The 26,483-nt window shown below is 39.1% G+C and overlaps 1 protein-coding gene across 1 annotated transcript in view; it reads right to left on the reverse strand.

Moving 5' to 3' along the window:
• Positions 1-1,428: 1,428 nt before the first annotated feature.
• The window catches only part of LRRC1 (leucine rich repeat containing 1), a 72,198-nt gene continuing 47,143 nt past the window's right edge, over positions 1,429-26,483 (reverse strand). Inside the window, exons 5-14 of the mRNA XM_086461524.1 lie at positions 24,087-24,143; positions 22,494-22,557; positions 21,674-21,748; positions 19,771-19,915; positions 16,493-16,611; positions 15,405-15,488; positions 6,220-6,335; positions 5,136-5,308; positions 3,493-3,629; positions 1,429-1,587 (exon numbers count right to left, since the gene is read on the reverse strand). Coding sequence (XP_086317650.1) covers positions 1,429-1,587; positions 3,493-3,629; positions 5,136-5,308; positions 6,220-6,335; positions 15,405-15,488; positions 16,493-16,611; positions 19,771-19,915; positions 21,674-21,748; positions 22,494-22,557; positions 24,087-24,143 — 1,129 coding nt within the window. The remainder of the gene's footprint in view (positions 1,588-3,492; positions 3,630-5,135; positions 5,309-6,219; positions 6,336-15,404; positions 15,489-16,492; positions 16,612-19,770; positions 19,916-21,673; positions 21,749-22,493; positions 22,558-24,086; positions 24,144-26,483) is intronic.

Below are 26,483 nucleotides of genomic sequence, written 5' to 3' on the forward strand. Positions count from 1 at the left end.
AAGTATTGGGTCTTTCATTTTTTTTTAAATTTGGGTTCACTGCTGAATATGTCAAATCTTTGCTCTCAACTCAGATCGCTCAAGTCCCTGCACTGAACACGTTTGTGGCACATACAGAACCCAGAGACACCAAAATCAATCTTTTATGAGCCTTTTGCAAAATTGTTATTTATTGAATTCAACTCTGTTAATACTTACCTTTATAAACAAACCAGAACCCACAGATTTAATAAGACCTTGAAATCAGCATTGGATCACTGGAAGTGCAACACAGTAACAATGATCGTAAATTTGAGTATTCATTCATACATACTTTAATTGCTACTTTAATGATACAATAAATCTACTGAGCTTTTCAAGATTTTTTTTTATTATTGTTATGGTTTTATATATTTATATAAAACCAAAGCACTTTAAAGAATCATGCTTTCTTGTGTAATACATAAAACTAGTTTCATACTGTGCTTCTGAAAGTCTATCGTGCTCTTTTTCAAGTTATTTTACAGATGGCACATTTAAAAAAAAAACAAAAACCAATGGAAGCATGAATTTCTAGTGACTGCAATGCAACACGGCATCCAAAACAAGATGTTTCATTACAACTAAGTTAAAGTGTGAGTGCATCATGTAATAAACAAATAGCAGTTTGGTCATTTTAATCTTAATTCTGTTTACAACAAAGTAACATTTGTGCTTCACGACCTAAAATCCCATGATATAAACATAAGTTCTCTGCTGTAAAAATCCCAACAAATTACTGTCCAAAAAGAAAAACATACCTAAAACAGGAGACCAAGTTTAAATCTACTCACTTTCCTCAAGAATCGCTATATTTAAGACTAATATGACATACATGACACAATAAGGCACAATGGGTGGTACAAATGAATGAATACAGTTGTCCATGAAACTTGTTCTCTTCCACAAATACTAAAATATGTACCGCTCAAGATAAATTTTCTCTTAAAAATGAAATACATCATTTTGTTATGAAAGTCCTATACAAAAATTTAAAATTTACACCATCTGAGCTGCCAAAAAAATAAAAAAGTGTATCAATTTTCCACAAAACTATATTTCTCACCAGCACATCCAGCCACTGGGAAAAAGATATCCCAGCACTCTGGAAAAGAAAAGCATTATTTCCCCTGTGTTTAAGACAAAAATATTGTATTCTGCATACAGTAGTGTAATATACTTAAAAAAGCCTAGAACTATTAAAATTACAATATTGATTTGGAAATTATTGGTTCACTGCCTGGATGAAATAAGGCACTTTCTTCCAGTGGGCAGCACTTTTCACATACATGGAGATGATGAATCAGGTTCTGGTTAAAAACAAAAAGGGGCTCAGTGAGGTCCCAGAAGACGACAGGAACATTTCAACAGCAGGGGAAGACACAGGAGGTAAAACCTGGAGATGAAACTCTACACAGAAGTGGTCACTCTGTCAATGGCATTATTGACCTCGTTTTTGTTTGAATCCAGTCCTTTAGCAGCATTCATATCATTCCGTAAATTCTCCACTGTCTTTTTCATGTTCTTTAATTCCCCAGGGTGTGGAGTGGCTCGCCTTAGAAGTGTTCTCTAAAAATAAACAGTGCAATAAGAGGTTTTGCCTTTGTCTTGTTGAAAAACAACATACACTTTCAAGGCTTTAGCATTCACGTACCAAATACTAGGTATCGATTTTTTTCTTTTTTTTTCCCCCCCTTTCCTTTTCAAACTACGATGCTCTATGTTGAACATTATTTTCATAGCTGCTTGTTTATGACGACAGTGAAAGAGGTTTTAAGAACTGTCTAGGAGCAAACTTTTTCCTCCCTTGACTTACTAATCTGAAAGGCACTCAAGTGAAGTACAATTGTAAGTTATGAAGTGAAGATTCTTTCATAAACATAGTTGGGATTTTATTTTTTTCCCCAAAAACCATCCAAGTGATTTCAGATCACATTTCAAACAAAAAACATTCAGCTGGTTTTGAAAGAATCCCACAAGATCTCTTTACAGTGTCAAATACGTGTTTGTGTGGAGCTCTGTATGCCTTCCAGCCCCACCACACAGTTTGGTTCTCTTGTCAATTGAGAACAAGCATCTTGAAAGAAGAGGGAGCATTTCTCTCCCATCTTTGACACAAGAACGTCTAACACCATTGTGCTGAAACCTTTACAAGGAAAAGAAAATTTATGAAAACCCCAGTTACCATCTAGATTAGAGACCAACAGAACACCAAGAATTACTGCACAAATATGTATCAGTATAATACATATACACATGCAATTACTTTTCAGTGGTACACATGTAAACTGTGCAGATTACAGCAGAACTGATGACCCATAACTGGGTGCATTGGTCACGACTGCTTTGGAAATCCAGTCTTCCTCCTCCCCAGTAGGATTCTAAACTTCTTTTTCCCCTAAAAACATTCTTGCCTCAAGTCAGGCTGTAATACTATGACTGAAAGCAGGTATCATTAACACCTGAGCCCTCATTATTGTATGCACATTCTTGGCTTGGCACAGTTTTTATGAAGCATCATTCTGAACTCCCTTATCTATCAGTCTACAAACCACGCTTGTCAGAGACATTCAATTTCTGCTTCTTTGGATTAAGCAACCACCTTACTTGAAAAGTTAAATGTTCATTTCCCTACTAACTAAGAATCTTTATAGTCACTTTTTAAAGAAAGACCATGTTTCTAGCATGCCACAATCTAGACAGTGCCCTGAAGTATCTCAAGCTGAGCTCTAGTGAGGATCACCAGCAAGTTTTTGGAGCACCAGAGAAGCACGCTGAAAATCTGACTGAAGCAGTCTTAATCTTTACAAAGAGTTTTAATTGTTAATAAAAGTCAGTAAAGCTAAAGATCACATCACATTTGGATCTTCAGGACATGCAGAGCCCAATTTAATGGAGAGGTCTTATAAGTACAGTGACAGACAGTCCCACATCCTTTGTTTAAGTGGGAAACTAACAAGCAATATTCTTGCTGTTTATGGACACTATGGTTGTTTCAATGCAAATGGTGGAGGGGAAAAAAAAAGGGGGCAGGGGGGTGGGGGGGAGAGAAATTGGAAACAGAAATTAGAGACACAAACAATGGCAAACTTAATGGAGACACATGCCAGAGTGCTGGAATCCTAAATTAGACCCTATACACTTTCAGGCAGTAAAGCTTCACAGATGCAGAGAAAGATCCTATCTTGTTTCTGGAAAGAAAACATTCTAAGCAGACACAGGAAAACAAAGCAAAACAAAGACTGTCCTGCATCATAACATAAAAGTTATATTCAATGCAGAAAAAATAAATAAAAGACATTTTAAATCAACATGAAAAGTTTCAGCAGTCAACATGAAGCTTCTGCTACAAACATGCGCAAAAAGCATGCAGTCGCAGCTGAAATATTTACAGCAAAAGAGCTCAAGATACTTTTTCACACTTTTGCGTTAGAAGTCAGTGTCTGCAGGTATCCAAAGGCTTGGGAAACATACCATTTCATTCTCCTCTTCATCTTTTTCATCTTCTAAGAAGCGAATTGCACTGACTCTATTCACTGCCCGCTCATTCCATGTTTCATCTGACATTTCATTTACCAAACTCTCCAGTGCACCACATCGTGGTAGGTTATCTGTTAGAATAGCAAAACATAACTGAAGATTCATAGCAAGCCTAAAACATCAACATGCTATATTGCTAATAACGGCAATATCCAACCAATCGCTCATTCAAGATTTACAACTGGCTATTTCTACTTTTCTGATAGAAAACAGAAGTTGCATTCATCTTCTGTTATCAAGTATACACAATAGTTTCTATAAAAATGAGAAATTTCTGTACTTGGACTGTTTCAGGTTTGTGGCAGTACCGATTATATATATAAATTTCATATACTTGCCACTATACATGCCTTTCTTCTGGATCATGGCTGTCATCTGACATTAGCCAGTTCCCTAAATGGCATTCCATAACAGAGTATCATTGCTTTTACTGACCTCATCCTTTTGGTATTGTCAGGCCAATAATCTTAAAACCAAGGCTTCTACCCTTTTAGCCATAAGATTCATCTGGAGATGAGGAAATCTAATTTCTATTACTGAGGCCTTAAGTTACATTTCTTTAACTAGCTTAATCTTCTCTAAACTTAAAGGGGTTAATTCATTTAATTATTTTAATTCTTAGTGCAATTTTTAGTCTTGAAATCCAGAAGATGACACAAAACAGAGCCATTTCTACCCTTCTACTGCTTTAACAGTTTCTATTTGCTCCAGCTGCATAGTATTGAAAGAGTGGAATTCATCTAGGTAAGATTGTGTACCTACAATACAGATACCTACACAGCTGAGCTTTTCTCCTCAGGCCCCCTTTGGACTCAGCGGAGAAGAATGCACATGATTTCTTGGATGGGATAAATTACTCTCCAGTGATTACAGCAAAAGTTTAAATATTAGCTCAGATGAATCCCCTTGAATGTTCACACACAGCCATAAAAGCTCGAGGACAAAAACCATCCAGAAACCATTACTGGAGCAGAAACTCAGCCAACAGTGAAAAAGAATTGATGGTTCCACCTGACACAGAGGCAAGTTTCAGCACAAAAGGTAACAGCAACTTATACTGCAATTCTACATTTGTCAAAGAAAATAATAAAGTTACTGTACAGCATCTTTGCTTGAAAGAAAATTACCTTGCTAAAAAGTAAAATGTGTACTGACTATTACTAGCTATACAATTATTTTTCTGGTAAAGAGACTGTAGTTGGAAAGCCACTGATCTGCACTACATATATATGTATTTAAAATGTATAATCAGTGTACACAAATATGGACACCATTAGACCCACTCGCAAGCCTCAGAATAATGATACAATTGAGTCTTCTTTCAGGTGTGTATTTTATTTGTTGTAACTAGTGTCATTGTATTTTCAATAACACTCACAGCCATGTTTTTCAAGCCTTCTGAAAACTAGTATAATTACCAAAAACAAAAAAAAAGGTTTATAAGTGAAAATTCAACCAGATCTTCGCTACTTTGCTCATCAAAGCTGATGCATGTTTTACAAACCTTTATGGAACAGACAACACAGTAAACAAAGAAGTATTCTATACGTAATGAAGAACTGCCTGTAGGCACTTACCTTGGCAACCAGGCTCAGAAGGCATTTGAGGAAGTAACACACAAGTTAAAATCTTTTCTCCTGTTTCAGGGTCTGTGTCAGTCTGAAACGTCAGCAAAGGCTGGGACTGGTTATCAGACAACCACAAAGCCTTCAGCTTTAAGGTAGTCAGCGAGAGGGGAAGATACGTCAGCCTAGTTCAAAAAAGAAAAGTACAAAAGTCAGGGCAATCTCTAGGGGATTTAATAGATGGTCATGAAGTCGACTATTAAGTGTATATCCCCGAGTTGGAATAAACAGGATTGAGATTAATGCCTCTAATAGAAGGCGTTGCAGTAGTCATCAACTCCAGCTACTCCATTCTTTTAAAAAGAATCTTCAGCTTAACTTTATACCATAATTCTCTGTAGCTGTGAGCAACAGGTAAAACAATGCTGAGCTTTTTCTACTGAGGTAAAATGCCCTGCAATGTCAGCTGCTTCTGCTCTGGAGTTATACACAATTACCAGAATAGAAATATGTACGTGTCTATGAGACAACTATATTGCATAGATGAGATGCCATTTGCTTCTCCTCTTTTTTCTTTTTTTCTATTTAACTTCCTACTAAGCAACTGAACTAATTTGCTGGTTTATGCTTCATCCCACTCCTTTTTGCATTTTGATGTCTGAAGCATATGAACTAAGATTCATGAGAAGCCGCAAGATCAAAGAGGCGTTATTTGTTACTTGCACTGTATCTTTAAAGATACTCGATATTACCTGTTACTTGACACTGACACTGGTAGTTTCAGCTGAAGCTCTAGCAAATTGCCTAGATTCTCCGTTTTAATTCAGAAATATACAAATCCAGAAGGTTTGGGTCTTTTCAAATCATATCTTTTCCTCAGGGTCAAAACAATCCAGAAAACGTACTCATGACAACACACAATTTATGCTAGTTTGGGCCAAGGGGTAAGACCACTTTGACAATTTCAACATTAACACTAACACAAAAGCCGTAACTGGTTTTTCGGTACTTCATTCTTAAGACATAATTATCTTTTGCTGGTAAAAAGAATTAAGCAAATCCAGCAAAAGAATGTGACAATACAAAAATCTCTTACCTGTTGCCAGCAACATCCAGGACATGAAGTTCAGTGGCTTGTGAAATTTCAGAGGGAATTCGAGATAATCTGTTGTCACGTACAGAAAAGACGTTAAGACTGCAGCACCCCCCAATCTATATTAGAGATGAGGAGAAAAAAAAAAAAAAAAAAAAAAAAAAAAAGAGTCTGGTTTCGTTGCAGTACGATAGTATAAACAAAGGCATGCAGTATGGGTCACTTAGTATGTCACAGCACATTCCAGTTACGATGCCTGCCAGACACATCACCCAGAGGTACAGACTGCAAACAAGTGTTAGCTTAAAATAAGCCTGACCTGAAGCGAGTCTGTTGGAGCAGTTTCTTGAACATCTGTATCTGCAAATAATGTATATCTTTACAAATAGGTACCTTTTAGAGCCTTCCATGCCAGAAAGAGATCAGTAACCACGCAGATGCCACTTTGTAGATAACCCTCAGAAAAATATTAGCTTTAACTTTCAATTTTTTCCTAGCTCTACGTTTTACATATTAATTCTTTCTTTCCTCATGGTAACTTTAGAGATGCAAGCAAGTGCAGTGGGGCTTTAGGCAAGGCAAAAGCTAAATACACCAATCAACTCCCAATGTTTACTGAGTCCGCAAAGAGTAATGAAGAGTTCACAAAAAGTTAAGACTTCATGAGTAACATCTTTGATGCCCTGTTTTATTTGAAGCATTTAATTTCAAAATGATTCCTACATGAACTGGTCAAATTAATATAATATCCTCTGTCTCTACCAATTTATCCAAATGTAAGCATCTGCATCCCCAAGCTAGTTTTTGGGTGCAAAAGTTTTACGCTTAAAATACCTACATTTTGCACCAAAGGTACATGTTTTCAGAAAAATAAACCCTCTACATTTGATTAAAAAAACCTACATTCCACCTTTTTATTCCAGATGGCAATTACTACTCCTATAAACACCAAGATCATTAGTTTTAACAACTTGAAAGCTGCTTGAAGTAACTCTTTGTTCCTAGTCACAAAGGAAACTTACCTTTGTTTGCTTATCATATGGAGCTTCAAAAAGCACTGTTGTTTGTTTGCCAGTTTCAAAAGTCACCATGAGAAGGGATAAAAAAAATATATGTTTCTGCTCTTACTCCAAGTATTAGAGGCAAATATCCCAATGCTTTTTGAAGCTTTCAAGTTAAGCAGATTTAGAACCTAACTATAGACAGCAAACCTACTGAAAGATATTGGTTCAAAAATTAAAGGACTTCTGTAGTCACACACACGTAAGAAGGTTCTTCTCTCACAATATAGCCAACATGCCACTACACCTTGGTCAGGAGTCCCCAGATCTGAGCTGAAATTATTTATGTGTTCCAGTTAACTGTCAGTTCTGTCTTTGCAAAATCCATAATTCAGTCCAAACCCAAGTTTGAGATTATTGACAAATACCGACAAAAGCTTTTCCATTAGTCAAAGTAAAAATCGTGTTGATTTAACCTACACTATTTACCAAGGAAAAAGCCATTTTTAAAAGGATGCAACTGTGAATTAGAAAGAAAAACAAACAAATGGAGCATTTATACCCCACTCACCTTCCTTTGTAACATAAATACATTTTAATGAAAGAAAGCAGCAATCACCTGCTCAAAGCTTCTGATTCACAAGCTATTTACTGCACAAAGTTACAGCACAACATTCTCTTGACGAAACAAATCTGGGATGGTTTCCCTTCAATTACTGCACTCTAAGATGCAGCTATTTCACAAGAGTATCAGCTTTCCCGGCCCTGCATTTACACTAGGAGCAGCAACTTTGTTAGCTGATTTTTTGAATCAAAGCACTTAGAAACCAGCGCTCAAGTCACGAGCAAACATTTCTTAGTACAATAATTCTGCTATTCCCTTCAAAGCATGTATATATTCTTAAATAATGTGCCTTGACACACTCACAGAATATACTGCCATATAGAAAAAAATAAAATACATATATATATATACACACACACACTAAGTGTCTAATTGGTGTATCTAACATGAGGAGCTGTGAAAAGCAAGAGATTAGTGAATGTTGATGAGCTGGCACGTGATGCCCTAACTGTACACAAAGCGTTCGCTTTTCCACAAATGAAGTTTGCATTATTCAGTCTTGGAGCATGGAGATCCAAACAGTTTAGCCAAAGAAACAAAGTAAAGCCATGCACCCCTGATGAAACCAAAACTTCTATACTTTTGACAATGGAAAAATGCAGCAGTGGAACCAGCCGGCCTGAGTCATCATGCATTTAAAGCAGTTTAATGAAAAGTAACAGTAGAATTGTGGACTGAATAATACTTACAGGGTTATCAATTTACCTGACCCATAATTTTCCAAGCGGCTAACAATTAAGAAAATACAAGAGATGTTCAATTTATTTTTCTTTACCCATACTGGACAAGAGCATGCCAACAAATGGAGACAGAACATACATTCTTCTACTGCCAAAGAGGGTTAGAACTCCTAAGTTATTTTAACTGCAGTAACTTTGCTCTATCTGTCAATAGGCAACTGTTCAAAGGTTTTGTTACATTCAGAGATGGTGAAGACCTTTTTTTAATAGGGTAGCAGGGGGAGATAACAGACAGGTATTGAATTTCTTTATGAAACTGTTTTTAGAAAATGCAGGCAGCATCAGTTGAGATATCACAGAGAAAAAAAGACAAGCTGACAGTTAAAAAAATAAAATATTTTGTCATTTCAAAAAAAGATGGCACCCACTCAGCAGTACAGAAAGACATCAGGTCCAATGCTTGAAAACCTAAACACGAAGTGGTACCACTGAGGCAAAGTGCACACACTAAATGGCATGCTGAAAGGAAAACATCATCGTGATCATCATGAAGTGATACGGTATCAGAACATCGCTGGTTTGGCTGAGGGTCATTAACTGACTAAGAGCCATGCTTTCCAAGGTTTGATCACATGCTTACAACAGACTGCCAAACCACCGCAGAGGCACCAAGTACACAGTTGAGACCACAAGCCCATTTAACAGTTAAGCACACAGTTCATTTTGAGCACAGACTTCAATTAATGGGGACAAGCATGTGCTTAGTTCTAGGCACATGAGTAACTGTTCCAAAGACTGGAGTGGAGGCTTAAAGAAGTCCTCATGTTCTTCTGTAGTGAGCTAGACATCAGGAAAAGGTCTCAAATGAGTTGTGCACGTCTAAGTCATACTCCTGAGATTTCTTTCATTCTAGCAACTTTAAATTAAGGGTTATTCACTTGTCTCATCACACCATCTCCAAAGAACAGTCAGCCTAGATAAAAAGCAAAAACAAAACCACAAAACAAAACCCACACATCAGGCAGGCAGAACACGATCAGTACTATGAAGTGCTAATTTTGAGGTCACTGATTTTACAGTACTGTAAAGTCTGAACAAAACTGTTTATTTGCATTCAGAGGATAAGCATCACTAGGACCCCTCTGGGTTCCACACAAAGCTCTAACCCTATGGAGGATTTTCTTTTTTCCCCTGCTGTTTTCTTCAATCTCAGTCTGAGCCTCATCTTCCCAGCAGCTTTCTTATTCTGGAGAAGCAGTAAGACTTGGGCATACATAGAGAGGATGTCAGCTTGGCTGCTAAAACTCCCCTCTACATTCTCATCATGACCAGCATTCACCACTTTGATCTCCTTCTTTTTTGACATCCACATACCCACTGCCAGTCCATCATAAATAGTCCTCCAGAACTCTAAGTCTTATCACCACTTCTCTGCTGATGTTTTTGATGACACCTCTTCTCTACTCCAGACAAACTGTTGGTTTAGACACCTGCATCAGTTCTACATTTTTCATCACCCGACTTTTACTGCGCTTCTCTGTTACAATAACTTGATGATTGCCATTTGATTTTTTTTACTGATGACATCTCTGCAGCTTTCTGGAGGTAAACCCAAAAAGAGTGTGCAAATTTACCCCTCCCTTACCATTTAGATCCCTCCCAAACCTGCCCACTTGCCCCCTCTCTTGAGCCCAGCTGTCAGTTACAGTCATTCATCACAAAAGACCAAATTTCACTGGTTATGATGGCACATCCTCATCTTGTTGGTGCTCTAGAGCCAAAATACAAATTGAAGGTGGAAAAATTTAGATCTTCAAGTTACACTTGAAGAGTAACATCTTCTGATCTCATCATCTGTTAACTGCTCACAAGCTATGAATCAATTCTGCTGTCCTTTACCAGTTAGCATCTTTCACATAGGTATAATAGTACAATGATTATTTTTAGCATGTGACTAGTTTAAGTCCAGTGACACATCTCTTTTACTCAACTCTCAGTACAGCTGTCAGCATCAAGAACTCTCATTAGGTTTACACGACTCTGATAAATATATTGGGAATTTAAACACCGTTCCTATTGTGTTGTAAAAACCTTTTCCAGGGTGTCATAACCAAAATTTTGTTTGGATTCAAAGTACATAAAGTCAGATTTTCCTTGGCCCCAGATAAAACAGATTAGTTCTTTAATTGCAAGTATCAAATACATTTAGATGTGGAAGAAACTGCCCAATTCACTACTATTAGCTATTATTCCGTTCTTATTAACTCCAAATCATCTAGGAAAAATCTTCAGCAAACTCACTGCAACACCCCCTGCACCATGGGTGAATAATATGGGAGGAGCACAGCAAGAGAGCTTCTTTGCCCTCTGACTCAAGACAAGTTTTCCTATATTTTTCCTTAGTGCCTTTCTTCCCTTTGAGACACCAAAACACATACTTTTACACAAATAAGGGAAGGGGCAGGACATTGGAAGTTAAAATCAGAAATAATAAAATGGCCCCAACTTGTTTAAAAAAAAAAAAAAAAGTAAAAAGAAGTTATTGCCCAAAAAACATCTGCAGTTTTACCTACTGCAGTAATAATTCTCACAATATACCTCAGAGCCAGCAAGGACACATTACCAGATCTTTGCAGGTTGTAGAGACTCATTTACAAAAGCACATGAACTGGAAAACATTCCAAGGAGGTTATTTATGCAAGTGCCAAAATCAACACACCAGTTTCAGCAGCGTTCCAGTGCCAGGGTGGGATTTCAATACCAGAGTCACCAGTCAGGTCTTTCAAGTTTAAGGGGAAAAACATTTGTAACTACGAACAGGTTTAGACATTCTCCGTTCTCGCCGAAGTTTGTTTCGCCACTCAATTCAGTGAGAGAGAGATTAAGCTGCAAGATGAGATACTGTAGATGAAATCTGTCAGTGACTCAAGTCTTGGTCAGACATTGAGCTGTTCCATGTTTTACCTTCTATACCAGCACCAGATATAGAAGAACCTTTGAACCAGGAAACTTTGAAGGAGTATTTGCATACAAGCTCCTCAATAATACCGTCAAGAAATCTTACAGCAAAAGGTAGAGACTGGTTTTACAAGTGTACATCGAAACAATCTAGCAATGTAATGGTTTGACAGGCTGACCCAAAATCCAACCTTAATAAATTGCTATCAAAAAAACCCCAAACCCAACAATCCCAAACAAACCCCAAAACCCACCAAAAAAAACCCCCACACCACCACAAAGAGGCTAGGACTCAGAGATTATCTCACCAGGTTGTATTATAGCAGCACATAATTTCTGCCATCATATCTATAAAAGCTCTCTTTGCCACAGGAAGATTCTGTGGGAAATTCTGGAGGGAAGGACAGCGACACCAGCAAGTAGATTTGATATTGGTTACATGTACTCTTTTCCCTAGTACAGTCCCATTTTTTCTGTACGCATGTTACCAGACCGCATGTCTTTGTCTCTCTCCAGCAGAAACCAGTAAAGGCCTGTCCCGCACCTATTTCTTAGAGGATGAAGACCACAAATGCACACCTGTTCTAGCACTGTGTAAGGCAACGAAAGAATGAGAGAAAGCAGGAAGGAAAAGAGGGGAAGATACCGAGCAAGAATATCTGCAGTGCATACTCTTAACTCTGCACCTGACTTTGCTTCTGTGAAGGAGGAACCAGTGCACAAGTACCAATACTAATTGATGTGCAAAGGTCTGAGACCCCAAACTTCACCATACTATCTCAGGACACATCTTAACACACAGCAGCCAGGGGTGTTGAAACTGACTGCTGTCAGAAGCTCATGCCTGGCTTTAAGTATTAATTAGTCAGTTTAAGATGAGAGCAGATGGAAAAGACAGTATACTTTCTCACTGTCGAGCAGAACCTTCCAACAGACAAAAAAAGGGCGACACATTTTTCATTTTTTCCTTAAGTGCTTTACCAATGCATTTTGTAATTTTTTTTTCCAAGTCAGTAATGATGAGAAGGAAAATGGAAATTGAACAAACTCAGAACTGGGATCTTTGCCATTATCAGCAACCCTGAAGCTGCTCCTGTGGATGCTTTATGTAACAGTAAGCAGCACTTGTTATACCTGTGTACTCTATTGGCGCAGAACATTTTTCTTTTAGAGCTATGAAATGTGACTCTTCACTGAATTCCTCTGAATTTTAACCAGAAAACTTGTACTACAGAAATGTTCATATTTAGTTTAAAGCAAAAAACTACCGGTTAAGTAAAATACTAGAAAAGAAGATGCAGCTCCAGGAACAGATGAAACACGAGCAGAGAGCAATAGACTTCTTTCTGGTTTCGAAATTAGTATTTCAGCATTGTTAGAAGGCAATCTAAAGACTTTGAGGGAAGTGTTTTATTGCACAGCCTAAGCACAAAGAATTGAAACTGAAACTTGAAACACTGAAACTGAAAAGTCTTGTTATCTAGATGGTAGGTTCTGCAATACATGCATATTAACTGTATTTTTGAGACAAACCATTGCATCAGTTGTTTATGCTTTCTATTTGTTACCACTACCAGCTTGGAATTGAAATCCACCGATCTAGAGGGTGCATGTGACCCGTCAGTTGGAGGAGGACTGACTTCCTTTAAAAATAAAAAATAAAATCATTTTAAAAATCCACAGAGCAAATCATACTTTAATGAAACATTCTGGAAATCTTACATTAAACATAATTTCAAAGTGTTTGATCTAATAAGATACATAGGTGTGGAGACCTTTACAGGAAAAAAAAAACCAAAAAACACCTATTTCAAAGAAATGGATGGCAAGGAGCTCTGTTTCCTCTGTTTCTCTGCCAAGCTCCCTGGGAACCACCGTCTCTAATCTTTATGTCCTGCACTTTCTACAACTCCACAGCTCACCTCATTCCAGGTTCCACCTTCCATTTCCTCATCACCTGCCTTCTCCAAAAACATACGCATCCCTGACTTTATCTCACCCCTTGTGCAGATGTCCCCTCCCTCTCTCTCATGTGCACTAAAGTTCTCCACACATGTTCTTGTTCTTCACTTCAGCCCTGGATATTCCCAATGCCTTCACTGACTGGGCAATGGTTTTCACCTCTAAAACCTGTTTCTTGTTCCAAGTCTCCAGTTTCTTGTTCAGCATTAATCCCTTTATTGTTCTGCACTGAGCCCTTGGCTCTGCTCTTCCCCCCAAACAGACACACTCTGCATTCACCCTGCTTTACCTGCTCCTGAAGCCGACCCTTCTCTCACCTGCTCCTGTCCCTGCTCCTTCCAAGCCACACCACTCACTCTCATGCACCATCTCCAATACCATGAACTTCAATAACTAAGAAAGGTGCTTATACACTACATAAGCTATTAATGGCCAATCTGGAAATAAAATGTATCAGTAAAACCTTATACGCTATAACAAACTCAGAGAAATTCTGCCTAAAGGCAGACTAGACACAAAATTTTATGAGCCTAAAGTACAGATAGCTTAGGACACCTGTGCAACGCATTAAGTTCTTTGTAAAGACATGGAAAGTTTTCTGCTGAAAGATCAAAATTGCCATCACATCCCAACCCAGAAACACAGTTTTCTCAAGGTCCTGACTCTTGCTAGCATTTATGCAACCCATCTGGGTAAGCCCTCTGCAATCTTCTGTTCAGAACCAGCAGCACCTCTGCAGAGGAGACATTGCCCTGCTAGAAGATCTGCAGTACTCACATCTTCTCTTCCCTCCCTCGCCTTGTCCCCCGCCGTGAAACATACAAGCCAATTGACAAAGAAGCAATTAAGGGCTATGGCAGATCCCCAGTTAGGTGACCAACCTGTGGCAGCTCAGAGCTGGGCCACTGGAATTACTGCTGCCAGTACCACAGCAGCATCCTCTGCCCCTGCTCAAACCTCCTCTTCAGACTATCGGGTCTCCCCCATCTCTGGTTCCCAGCCACTTTGCTTCCTCCTCACACCTCCTCCTCGAGCTGTCCAAGCTCCCTAAGTAAGCAGGCCTGAGCACAAGTGTGTGCTCACTAGCCAGAGCTAACAATCCTCTCAATTCCCATCCATCGGCTGCCCTGCTGCTCCTGATGTGACCGAAAGTGGTGAACAAAAGCTATGACCTCTGAGCCACATGTTAGAAACAGACAGGAAAATTAACGGGGAGAACCACTTGGACAGAAATTAGAGAAACAGTAGTGCAAACAGAACCAGCTCGCAGTCCTGTGCTCCAATCACATGATGCCACTTCCCCTGATCTCTTTCCACAATTTACTGCTGAACTGAACTTGTAATGCCTTCGTTATCTTTAGTTTCACAACAGAAATTCTAGCTTCATTTCATTCCATATACTGTTAAAATAGACAAGAAGTCCTAGTGATCATAGGTGTAAGACTTGAGGTATCAGTCATCTTGGTCATGTCTGGTCCTCATATTTAAAGGTAAAAGTAGTCCCGAGATCTCCACCTAAAAGACTGTCAAAAGTGTCTCTGAATCATTTTTTCAGAATATAAAACTTTCTCTTTGCTATTGCTCACAAGAGTAAGGTGAGGAAGACTCCGGCAGTACTTTTATCCTACACACGGAAGAGTTACATTGATGTTTAAATGCATTCACTCTACCACAATTCTCAGTCTTCAAATGGTGCTGGACCTGATACCCACACTGGGAATTACTAATTACAAGCTAATTAGATCCAAGCCTTCATGTTCTACTGCAAAGACATTCTGCACTTCCAAGCCACCAAATCACCACAGCTGCTGTTCAGATCTAACGGATGAGTTTCTGGTTGTGATCAGTTTGGGAAGAACACCCAGTGGATCAAAGCTGCCTGCTACTCCTTGCAGGCCTTCAAAGTCAGGAGTTTTCTGTTTGTATAATCACATCTATGAGAGTTAATTGCACAAAACTCACCTCTCTGGGCAAAGATGTTAATTTGTTTCTATCAGCATTCAAATTGTTCAGCTTCTTTAGTTTTCCGATGCTCTTCGGCAATGACTGTGCCAACAAAAATAAAACATGCAAACAGAATTTGTAAATTCAGAGTCAGAACAAAACTTATCTCACTTTAAAAATTAATTAATAGATCTGATCCATTTTCAAAACTGGAGTGTAGTTAACTGGCCTTGTTACTACCAGGCCTTCCGAAGGAGATTCAGGGTTTTACCTTGCAGAATATATGTCCAGGAATGTCAGTTTCTAATACAAATTCACTCATGAGTTACCTCTGCACTAAGATGATAGATGCCAACAGCTGTGTACAGAAGCACGTATGCAGAATGTCCGTATTATCTAACTTTAGGTTCCCGAAATAGCTAATTGAGAAGCAAGCTTCTAAGGTGCTATAAACTGACCTCTGGAGAGGCATCTTCCCAACAGACTCAAGCTCCTAACTCAACCAAGCACCAGCCTAACTTAAGAAATGCTCAAACCTAGATTTTTATAAACACTTCCACTCTCCAAGTGCCAGTGTCCTGTGAAGGCAATTTCAAAATAATGGAAATAAACACCCAATGGAAGGAAGCCTGAGATTTTATTTTAATTGACCATACATCATATTTAATACCTGGCTGGATTACATCAGCAGAGCAAGGAACAGTACAACAGCAGCTCTACAGCGCTGAGAGCTTCTATTCAGTTCCAGTTAAGTCTGATCCAACTAATGCACAGCAAAAACCAGCAACAACACAATGCGGCACAAACTCCACAATAAAAGCACAACAAAGTAAATGATACCTGTGTTCCAGGTGCTCCGATTCCCTTACTGATCATGAAAGATTCAAGAGTGAATGTGTAATTGCTTAAGCCTTTGGAAGGGAGCATTGTTACTACAGGCAACTTGATCTTCAGTATTCATTTAACAGGTTAGAAGTAAGTTGAATTTAAAGGAAACTCGCTACTTAACACTAGTAACGGTAAGTAACCTTATGAGCAAAGTGATTCAGCACTTAGCAGTAGGTCTCATTACCACCAGCCATTTCAGCAGTCATGACTGTGCCTACCTGCAGCTGGTTTTCTGTTAGAACTAGTTCAGTAAGGCTTTCGCAGTCTCCAATTGAATCCGTTAGTTGAATAAGTTTGTTCTGATCAGCCTTCAAAATGGAGAGCCTTCTCAATTTTCCTGGACAGAGAGAACACCACATTTGTTTAGCTTAGTATCCTCTGATACCTGCTTTAACTACAGAAAATCATTCAGCTGCAAAACTTTTAGAAATCCTCTAACACAATGACTCTTTTTTTCAGATAAAACAAGAATTCAAGCACTCCTTCACTTGGCACTTGCACTATTTTTGCAAGTTTATAACATCACTGAATTCATATTCAATATAAATATTCATATTCAATATTTAAGCATATTAAATTGTATGAAAGTTGAGGTCTGAATGGTATACCACGTAAATGTCAAGGACATGCCTACCCAAAAGTCTTTATAAACAGGAGAAAATTATCTATTTTTTCTTCAATTAAACAATGTTTATTCATAAAGGAGTGTTTAGAAGATCACCTATGCCTACTCAGCCATAGTAAGAAATGCTTACACTGAAGTGACAGCCCAAACTCAACCAGGATCAAGGTCTCTTTGTCTTAATATAAAACCCAGTCAGACAAGAAACCCAAGTTCATTTTTATGAATAGAAATTAAACTTTTTTGAAGGTCTTCTACCCAAGAAGGACAAAATACTATTTCAAAGCAGAAAGCTCACCATGTTCTTCCTTGCATAAGGAACGAAATTTTTATGATGAGGGTGGTAGATCACTGGAACAGGCTGCCCAGAAAAGTGGTAGAAGCTCCATCCCTGGAAACATTCAAGGTCAGGCTGGAAGGGGCTCTGAGCAACCTGATCTAGCTAAAGGTGCCCCTGCTCATTGAAGGGGGCAGGGACGGACACATACACACATGGCAGGGAGTTGGACTAGATGATCTTTAAAGGTCCCTTCCAACTCAAACTATTTTATGATTCTGCTCCTTTGTATCAGAATGATCTCTGGTGCAAAGCAGAGCTGAACCAGGCAAAGCTCAATTCAAGAGTCATCACTAGCTGCTGACACCTCCCTGCCCACACTGTCCAAAATAGTTCTAATGGGCTGGCACATCAAATTCACTGATGATGCTAAATCATGAAGAGGCAACTGATAAGATAGCAACCTAAACAGAAACCTGAGCTTCAGCAAGGAGAGGTGCAGAGCTCTGCACCTGGGCAGAATAACCCCATGCATACATACAGGCTGGCAAGTGACAGGCTGTACAAGAGCCCTGCTGGAAAGGACCTGGCGATGAACTAGCAATGCGCTCTCACCAGAAGTAAACACACACTGGCTGGACTACATTAGGAGAATTACAGCCAGCAGATCAATGGCATCTACTATATTCCATCTACTTCGCACCAGTGAGGCCACATATATAAAATCATGCTCAGTTTCATGTCCTGTCCTGTCTTCCCCTCTTGACGTCCCAACTCAAAAGCAATGCTGATGGGGGTCCTGCAAAAAGCTATGAAGATGACCAGGGCACATGCGAGCTGAGGCTGAGAGAGCTGGCTTTGCTGACTCCAGAAAAAAAGCACCCAATGAGGTATCTAGGAACAGCCCACAACTACTTAAAGGGCAGTTACAGAGATGACAGAGCCAAACTCTTCTCTGCAGTGGCAGGTGAGACAGAAACGGCAGCAAATCAAAGTGGGGGACCTCCCAGCTGGACATCAGAAGCTTCCTCACTGGGAGGTGGTGAGCACTGACAAAGGCTGCCCACAGGGTGCTAGAGCCACCTCCGTTAGGGGCTTTGGAGACTTGGTGAGATATGGCCACAGCTGACCTCACCCACTGGTGTTGGCAAGAGTCTTGCTTTGAGGGCTCTACAGATCCACCAATCCAACCAAGAATTCAGTGATCAGCTGAGCTCCTCCCATTAGCTTCAACAGAAATCAGTAGGTTCACTTCAACCACAATATCAGATTTTCTCCACTTCAAATAATAAGTTCCAATATTACACAAGAATAATAAGTACTGTAGTCCTACCCAATTTTCCAAACACAAGTAAGCTATTATATTCACATAAGTAGCAAATTTTATTTTTTATTTTTTTCCTTTTTAACAAAATTACCTCCAGAAAATGTTACAAAATGCACATGCAATCAAGGCCTGGCCTGAAATGGCCTGGCCATTCACAATCCTCTTCCCCAGCAAAGGATCTTCATTTAACAAGATTCTCAAGAAGCAGCAGCTCTTCTCATTCACCAGCTGGTGTTACAGACAAGCTCCCCTCTTGCAGGCTGCGTGGGCTGCAGCCTTTCAGAAAAGACAGCTCCATTTCTGATGTACAACAACTGGACTGGCTGGCTCACATCGTCAGAGAGGGTTGCTACAACTCTACCAAACACACACTAGCCAACTGCAGGACCCACAGTAGTCATCCCAAGCCCCCAAGTTTAACTTCTAGAAAAACATTAATCCTTTCTTAGGCTTATATAGCACTTGGGGGGAGGGGAAAGGTCTGTCCAGTCTTTTCCACATTCCCAGTTGAAACAACATTCACAAGTCCTGCTGCCCCTACACCTTTATTTTTTGGGGGAAAAAAAAAAATCCTGGCAAGCAGAAGGCATGCTTTTGCAACATGAAACCAGGGGAAAAAACAGCTGATGAGCAGCTGAGAAACAATGTCTCACTGACTCCTCATCACAGCTACTGCACAGGTAAAAATATTTACCTTAAAAAAGGCACCGCTAACGCTTCAGAAAACATTCCTCAATTATTAAACCTGTTGTAAGGGGTCAGACAGAGAAATGTTGTCGTTTGGATCCTCAAGGGTGAAGAGTAATGGGCTGAAGCTGGAACAGCCTTCCACTGTGTTCAGTATAGGATTAATCACATTGTCCAATTGAAGATAATTACACAACCTCACTAAAAAGTATTTCTTTTTTTGTAGTGATACTGTCAGTCAGCATTATTAAGTAACCTACAGCATGTTACAAGCTAGAATTTTACGATGTTAAAGACTTATGACAATGACGTGGTCATAGTAAGAACAGAGAGGATATATTAACTTTTTTTTTTTTTCAAGTAGGTATCAAGTGAAGGCCAAAAAAGGATTACAAGGTAGTCATTATGCAGACAATTAAAATGTGAAATTAATAGAGCTATGCATTTCATACTAAGCAAAAAGAAAAAAGCTGAGACAAGCTCATCTCTTGCACAAAAGGACTTCAAAAGACTTGAAAACAAACGACTTCCAATTTATTGTGGATTAAATGGTTCTGTGTGATAGCATTCACCTTGTACTTACCAATGCCATCAGGTAAGACCTGAAGCAAATTCTGAGAAACAAGCAAGTCTGTTAAAGAAGTCAGACCACTAATTTCTTCAGGAAGGCATTCCAATTTATTTTCAGAAACATCCAGACAAAGCAGGTTTTTCAGGTTTCCTACTTCCTGCAATACAATACAAAAAATTTAAGCCATGCCTAAACACGTAACAAAGCAATTTGAAAAATGTACCATCACAATGAAATTCCAGAAAGAGAAACAATTCTCTGTATGACTCCTAAATTGGCCATTCTTTGTATAACCTCTAAATGCAGAAAAAAAATATAAATAATTACATTTTACATATGATAAACCAACCAAGCTATTCAGTCACAGTTTCTTATTCCGGCTATTAAGACTGGCTTCAGTAGTCAGACAAGGTATGCTGAGCACACCCAGGCAAGTACCAGCCAAAACTGGAGTCTTCCTCAAGCAGAGACTGCAAAGTTGTTTTTTTCAGAACTACAGATTATCAGACTCCACATAATTAAAGCCTGCCCCTCCCAATTAACCCTAGGCAAATTAGGATTAGTTTATCCTGGCTGATACAGCAACATGCATGATATCTAGGGATTTCATATCTTCACATCTCCCAAATGCAACAAATGTAGAAATAGGAATTTGGAGTGTTGATCTAGCAAGCATATTTGAACTGCCAAGTTATACTGCCATCATCTACAATTATTAAAGATTACTTCACTTTTTACAATAGTAATCTGCCAATTATCTTAAAAGTCTGACAGAGAAATGTCTTTGATCCTAGTAGCCATCAGAGCATCCTCCCACTCCCCATGTACACAGACACCCCTACATATGCTCTACGATAGTTCTCATTTTAGTCATCCAAATAATCCTTCAGAGAACAGAATGGCTAGGGCAGAAATGTCCTTTACTTTTACAGACATGAAATTTTCATATAGTGAAAGCCTTGATCCTACCTTCCAAGATCAGTTCTTTTATTTTGGAAATGTTTGCCTCTCAAGAGGATCTTTCACTAAAAGTACACACACACTTTATCCTACAAGTTCATTTTTGGACATTAGACAAGATATACAATAACGGTCAGCTTCAATAAAAACAGCTGCTGAAGTCACACTTGACCTTTTATGAATGATTATCAGTGTTTAACTACATCTACTTAAAAAATTACTAGGCCAAGCTAACAACAATAAAGCCAACAAAGCCCACTAAACTGTAACAGATTTCCAAGTTACACTGTCAACAATGAGACCAATACAGCAAATACCAGCAAACCGCACAAGGAACAGGGGAAAACAGGTTTTGACTTGACTTTAAGGAAAAAAGAGGGAAAAGAAAGCATCCCACATGTTACCACAGTTCTTAAAGAGGAGGAATTTAGAGTGCTGTAAGCTTTAAATGGTAAGGCCCCTCATCCCATGATTGATGTCAGACGGGGGATTTGCCTGCATAAATCAAAATTTCTATTTATGGCAACAGTTCTACTATTGTACTTCTCCCAAACACTGTATTTAAATAGAAGTCAACAACTGCAAAAATTCATCCTCAAAACTGCAATTTAGATACATACAAAAGGTGAGGGTTAGCTCAGCCAACTAATGGCTCCCTGATCATTGGGCCATGACTGTAAACAGAGGATGCGTCATCCTATAAATTGAACAACGTGCCTATTAGGAAACAATTCCTTTGTCAAAATGTTTAAAAGAAAATGTCTGACAATATGTATCATGTACAAATACTTGCAGAGGAGCTTATGAAGAGAAAACCCTTACACATCCAAAACCAAAGCCAGGCAAAGTGAACTGAGAAAACTATTCAATTTTAGATCACCTCCCTTTAGGTATGAATGAAAAGGTTTTCTTTTATAAGCATCTTCAAAACGGTATCAGCAGAGCGCATCTTTACCTGAGGTATTTCGGCTAATTGGTTTCCATCCAACCAGAGGTCTTTAAGATTGAAAAGTGCACCAATTGTTTCTGGCTATAACATAAAAAGTAATAATGTTAAGTAACATAGGAGCTTCAAGTAAAAACCAAACGGCCACCCCATAATTACGGTCTGAGTAAACCAATCCTTACTCCAAGCACTGCTTAGAGGTACCACGGTTAAATGAAGTAAGGGTGACTGTAAGCATTTGGGAACTCCATCATACAAATTAATTGCTATAGCTTAACAAGCTACCATACTTTACCTGACATGCACTAACAAATTGCAGGCACATTCCTAATCTACTGCAAATCCAACATTTAATCGAGTCACCTTAAGGAAGATGACAGATATCTTTTGGTAGATCTATCTGCCACACTGTCAGACACTGCAACCCTCAACAGTTTCCCTCAGCCCTTTCCCAAAGATTCCTCCTCCCACCCTGGAAACAGCTGAGCCTGTGCTCAGCCCCTCCAGAAGCCCATGCGCTCATTGCAACCGCAAGTGCAGACGGAGTTTGTGCCCTTCCACTCCTTTTTCTTTCTGCAGAAAAAGTCTGTGCAGTGCTCTCATTTTCTAGAGATCAGCCACAATTCTTTGGCTAAAGTAATACTGTACTGAACAAGACTAAGCAGATATGCGAAGCACCGACTCACTGCCAAAATTCATCCGTATGTATAAAAAGAGTCTCCCCTCCACACATCTGTCTGTCTTCAATTTTGGTCATCCTACGATCTATCTAATCTAAATGATGCATAAAACAAGACCAACATGCACTTTCAGTGGCATGTTCTCTTACCAAGTGATAAAGTTCATTGTTTCCTAAATCAAGTTCTTCTAGTCGCTGCAGCTGGGCAAGTGATCTGTGAGATAAGTCAAAACAAAACCACATCAGACTAAACCAACAGAAACCCATGTATTTGAATGAGCTCATTTTACTGAAACTCATATTTCAAATTACAATGTATGGTAGACAGAGTTATGTTACTGGATATGGGCTATTTGCAGTAATATTTTACTGAAAAATTTTCAGTTTGTCAGTATAACTGTATACCCTTAAAATTTAGTACAGGCAATCAAATCATTACTCCTTATTTTAATCATCAGTCCTTCGGGGTGGACAATGCCACATAGATTAGTATAGTAAGTTAGATTTATTTTTAAGGGGAATTTACAGTTATGGAACCAGATAAAAATTCCCCATAGTGAGCACATGTAGCAATGTGACTCAAGAAATCCATCATTTATCTTCCCAACCTGATCTATCCATTTCTGAAGGATTTCAGGTTGGATTTGAGGATGCAGATGGAAGCCCAAAAGGACATAAAAGAAGTTCTCTGAACATGAACAGATATAGGGGGACATCCTTCTACTTCAGAAGCAGTCTGTTCTAGAGCTCTGGCTTACTTTCACCAAAGACGCTGCAACATGAAAGCCAGCGAGACCCATCAACTACATCACTGACAGTCAGAATTCTCCAGGAGCAATAAAATTGTCAACTTCATTCTGACACCACATGGCAAAACGTAGCTAGCAATTCGTATCTTCTGATCGCTGACATTTTAAAGCGCCTTGTGGCTCACAGCTACTAACAGCTGCAAACAAGATACTGGTAGATTGACAGGAAAAGAGGACCCCAAAGTGACTGGGGAAGAGATTCTAACTAAAATATGTTAAATCTTTTGCAGTAAATCTAATAGATTATCTAAACAAGCAGAATAGGAGTCACCAAAACTCTTGCAAGAAGCAGCCATGTAGTAAAGGAAGGAAACTCCTTCACTAGATAGAGGAGGCTTCTTCCAGGCAGCCAAAAAGTATCCCCAAAATGTAAGATACCAAATTAATCTTACAAAAGACCACCAATTCCTCTGGTGGAGGTACCCATCGAGGTACCTTTTTCCCCCCAAAATCACAGTGGGTGGAATCAGACTTCAGACATCAGTAGGCCTGGTTTGTCACCAAGGCTCTGATCTCCAGGTTTTGGAAGCTTTTGGTTACTTAGCCCTGAACATGAACACTTATTTAAATGCTATGAAGTTCTATAGTGGAAATCTCCAAGATCTTATTACCCTACTTTCACAGTTACGAAATTTCAGCATGAGAACAACCCAACCACCACTCCCACTGCTGATGCGCTCGTTCAATGCGTGCAGGAAGAAATGTTTGGTGCTGCGGAATTATATACAGAATATTTTTATAGAGCAAAACCAATCCTCACAGACTGCAGGCTCCTGCTACTAACCAAGTAAAACTAGAAGTAATGGATCTAATTAGGTGTTGCTAAAACAAAGCTGTATCCCATACATGTTGTCAATCAGTTTCATATGCTAGCAGATTTTAATAATACAAACATTTTACGTTAAAATAATCAAACACATGAAATGTCACTTACTCAGGTAAATATGTCAGCAAATTTTCTCTAAGTTCCAGTGAAGCCAGGTTATAAAGACTAAAAAAAAAAAAAAAAAAACCCACCATATTTTAGTTTTAATGCAGTCTTACTTTTTGTATACCACACTTTCAGAAAAGTGTGTTCACACAGTTTAAAACAAAATTGCTGTGAACTGATTTTTTTGTTGTTTTAATTCAACCAGACCATCACATAAAAGGCAGCATACAAAGACTGGAAGTTTTTGCTTGTTTCTCTGCGATACTTCAACACATTAAAGCTAGAAAGTAAACAGACAAAACAAATTTCCATAAACGTCAGTAGTTCCAAGTTACTGAACAGGGCATATTCACAGGAATTCCATTTACTTACTCACTTTCAGAATCTAGTGTGGGCTACGAATGTTACAGAGCATCAAGTAAACCCATCACTGTTCTAACAACAGCGTGCTCATTACTGTAAGTGACATTATACTTCTAAGCGGCTCACTTACTCCATATCCCAGGCTTTTACTAACATCACCATAGCAACATTCAGATTTTTCAGGGGTTTATTTATGACTAAATGGAACACAAGGAGTCAGACATTATCCCAACACTATAATCTGCTCTAATCCTCCAGTGTCCCAGGGAAAAATAAAAATCAGATACGGTGACTGCAAGTAAGTAGTTTCCTACAACAGAGCATGTTCTGTCCTGCCGTGCAGGGAAGGGGGACAGTGTGCTAGGCCTTAACTAAAATCTTAAAAGATTAAAAAAGGAATTCCACTAAATTTGAAACACATGTTAAACCTAAACCCAAAATGTTTTTCTTTGTACAGCTTTGGAAGAAAAAAACAAAAGCTCAGGTACTCAAACCGCATAAAAATGAAACACTTGTTTTCACTGCAAACAATGCCAACATACTGAATTACAGGATCATTAGTTAGCCCCAACAAAAAAGCACCTTATAACCTGAATAAAACTACAGAAAACCTTCATATTGCAACTCCAATACAGCTATCTAAGCAGGGAATGCAACATAACTGATGTAATGATTAGTAAAGAGGAAAGATCATCTTTCATGGATTGACTGTGGATGGTGACTGGAAAATACATCCTTATTTCAAGCACCTATTTCGTACGGCATTCAGAAAACAGTGAACAAAATCTCTTGGGAGCTTTGAGTATGGCCTCAGCAGTCCTCTCCAGATTTTAAAATAAGCACACTTTACCCAATGGGTTCTGTATTCCTCCAGAAGAAATACAGTTAAAACATACAGGCTGAGATGACAGGCTGAGAGTTAGGGTTGTTCAGCCTGGAGAAGAGAAGGCTCCAGAGAGACCTTAACAGTGACCTTCCAGTACCTGAAGGGGGCCCACAAGACAGCTGGGGAGGGACTTCTTACAAGGGCATGTAGTGATACGACGAGGGGTAATGGTTGGAAGCTGGGAGAGGGCAGGTTTAGACTAGATATAAGGAAAAAGTTCTTCACCTTGAGGGTGGTGAGACACTGGAACAGGCTGCCTAAGGAAGTTGTAGATGCTCCATCCCTGGAAGTGTTCAAGACCAGGTTGAATGGAGCCTTGAGCAATCTGGTCTAGTGGAAGTTGTCCGTGACACGGCAGGGGGGTTGGAACTAGATGGTCTTTGAGGTGCCTTCCAACCCAAACCATTCTATGATGCTATGATATACCATATAAGTGAAGTTATTTTAGTAGAAGCCTATTACAAATTCAATTAAAAGATAAGTGAGAATAACTCAGCTACTGCCACTCAAAATCATTTGACAGAAACAAGGTAATAAGGAAGCCATCATGCCAATCACACAAGAGAAAACTCTCATATAAAAATTTTAACACTGTAAAACACAAGTCAAGATGGGACACAGTATTCAACAATCCTCACAGAAACCGAACAAGTATAGGGGAAGAGGGAAGGAGTCATAGAGAACTGTTTCTCTCCGAGAGGAATATGGGTCTGCTCTTACTCACGTTGCCACCCACGGACTACCATTACATTTCTGTTTACAGGTTTTCTAGAAACCTATTCCAATCTTCCTTTGAATTTCGCACTTTCTCTTCAAGCTCACATTAGGTGAGGCCCATGATTCACTTTTATCACAAGAATATAAAATGGATGTGCACACCGCCAAGCTGCCTTGTAATCTTGTGTTTACAGATCACCCCGCATCTACTTATCTCCCTCCCCATCACGCTGAAGTGTCGATGAGTAAAATGGTGCAATCTCTTAATTTCTCTTCTTACATCAGACACCTCTTTGGCTGCGGTTAAGCAGAAATCTTTGTCAGCAAAACCGCGTTCAACAGCAAGAACTTGGGAACCACCATCTTAAACAGCTTCATCGTATCATTAAACTAGGGCAGGCCAGAGAATCAGCTCAGGAAACTGATCCTGCTTA

Source organism: Leptosomus discolor, chromosome 2, assembly GCF_034619465.1.
Source record: "Leptosomus discolor isolate bLepDis1 chromosome 2, bLepDis1.hap2, whole genome shotgun sequence".
Classification (NCBI taxonomy): domain Eukaryota; kingdom Metazoa; phylum Chordata; class Aves; order Leptosomiformes; family Leptosomidae; genus Leptosomus; species Leptosomus discolor.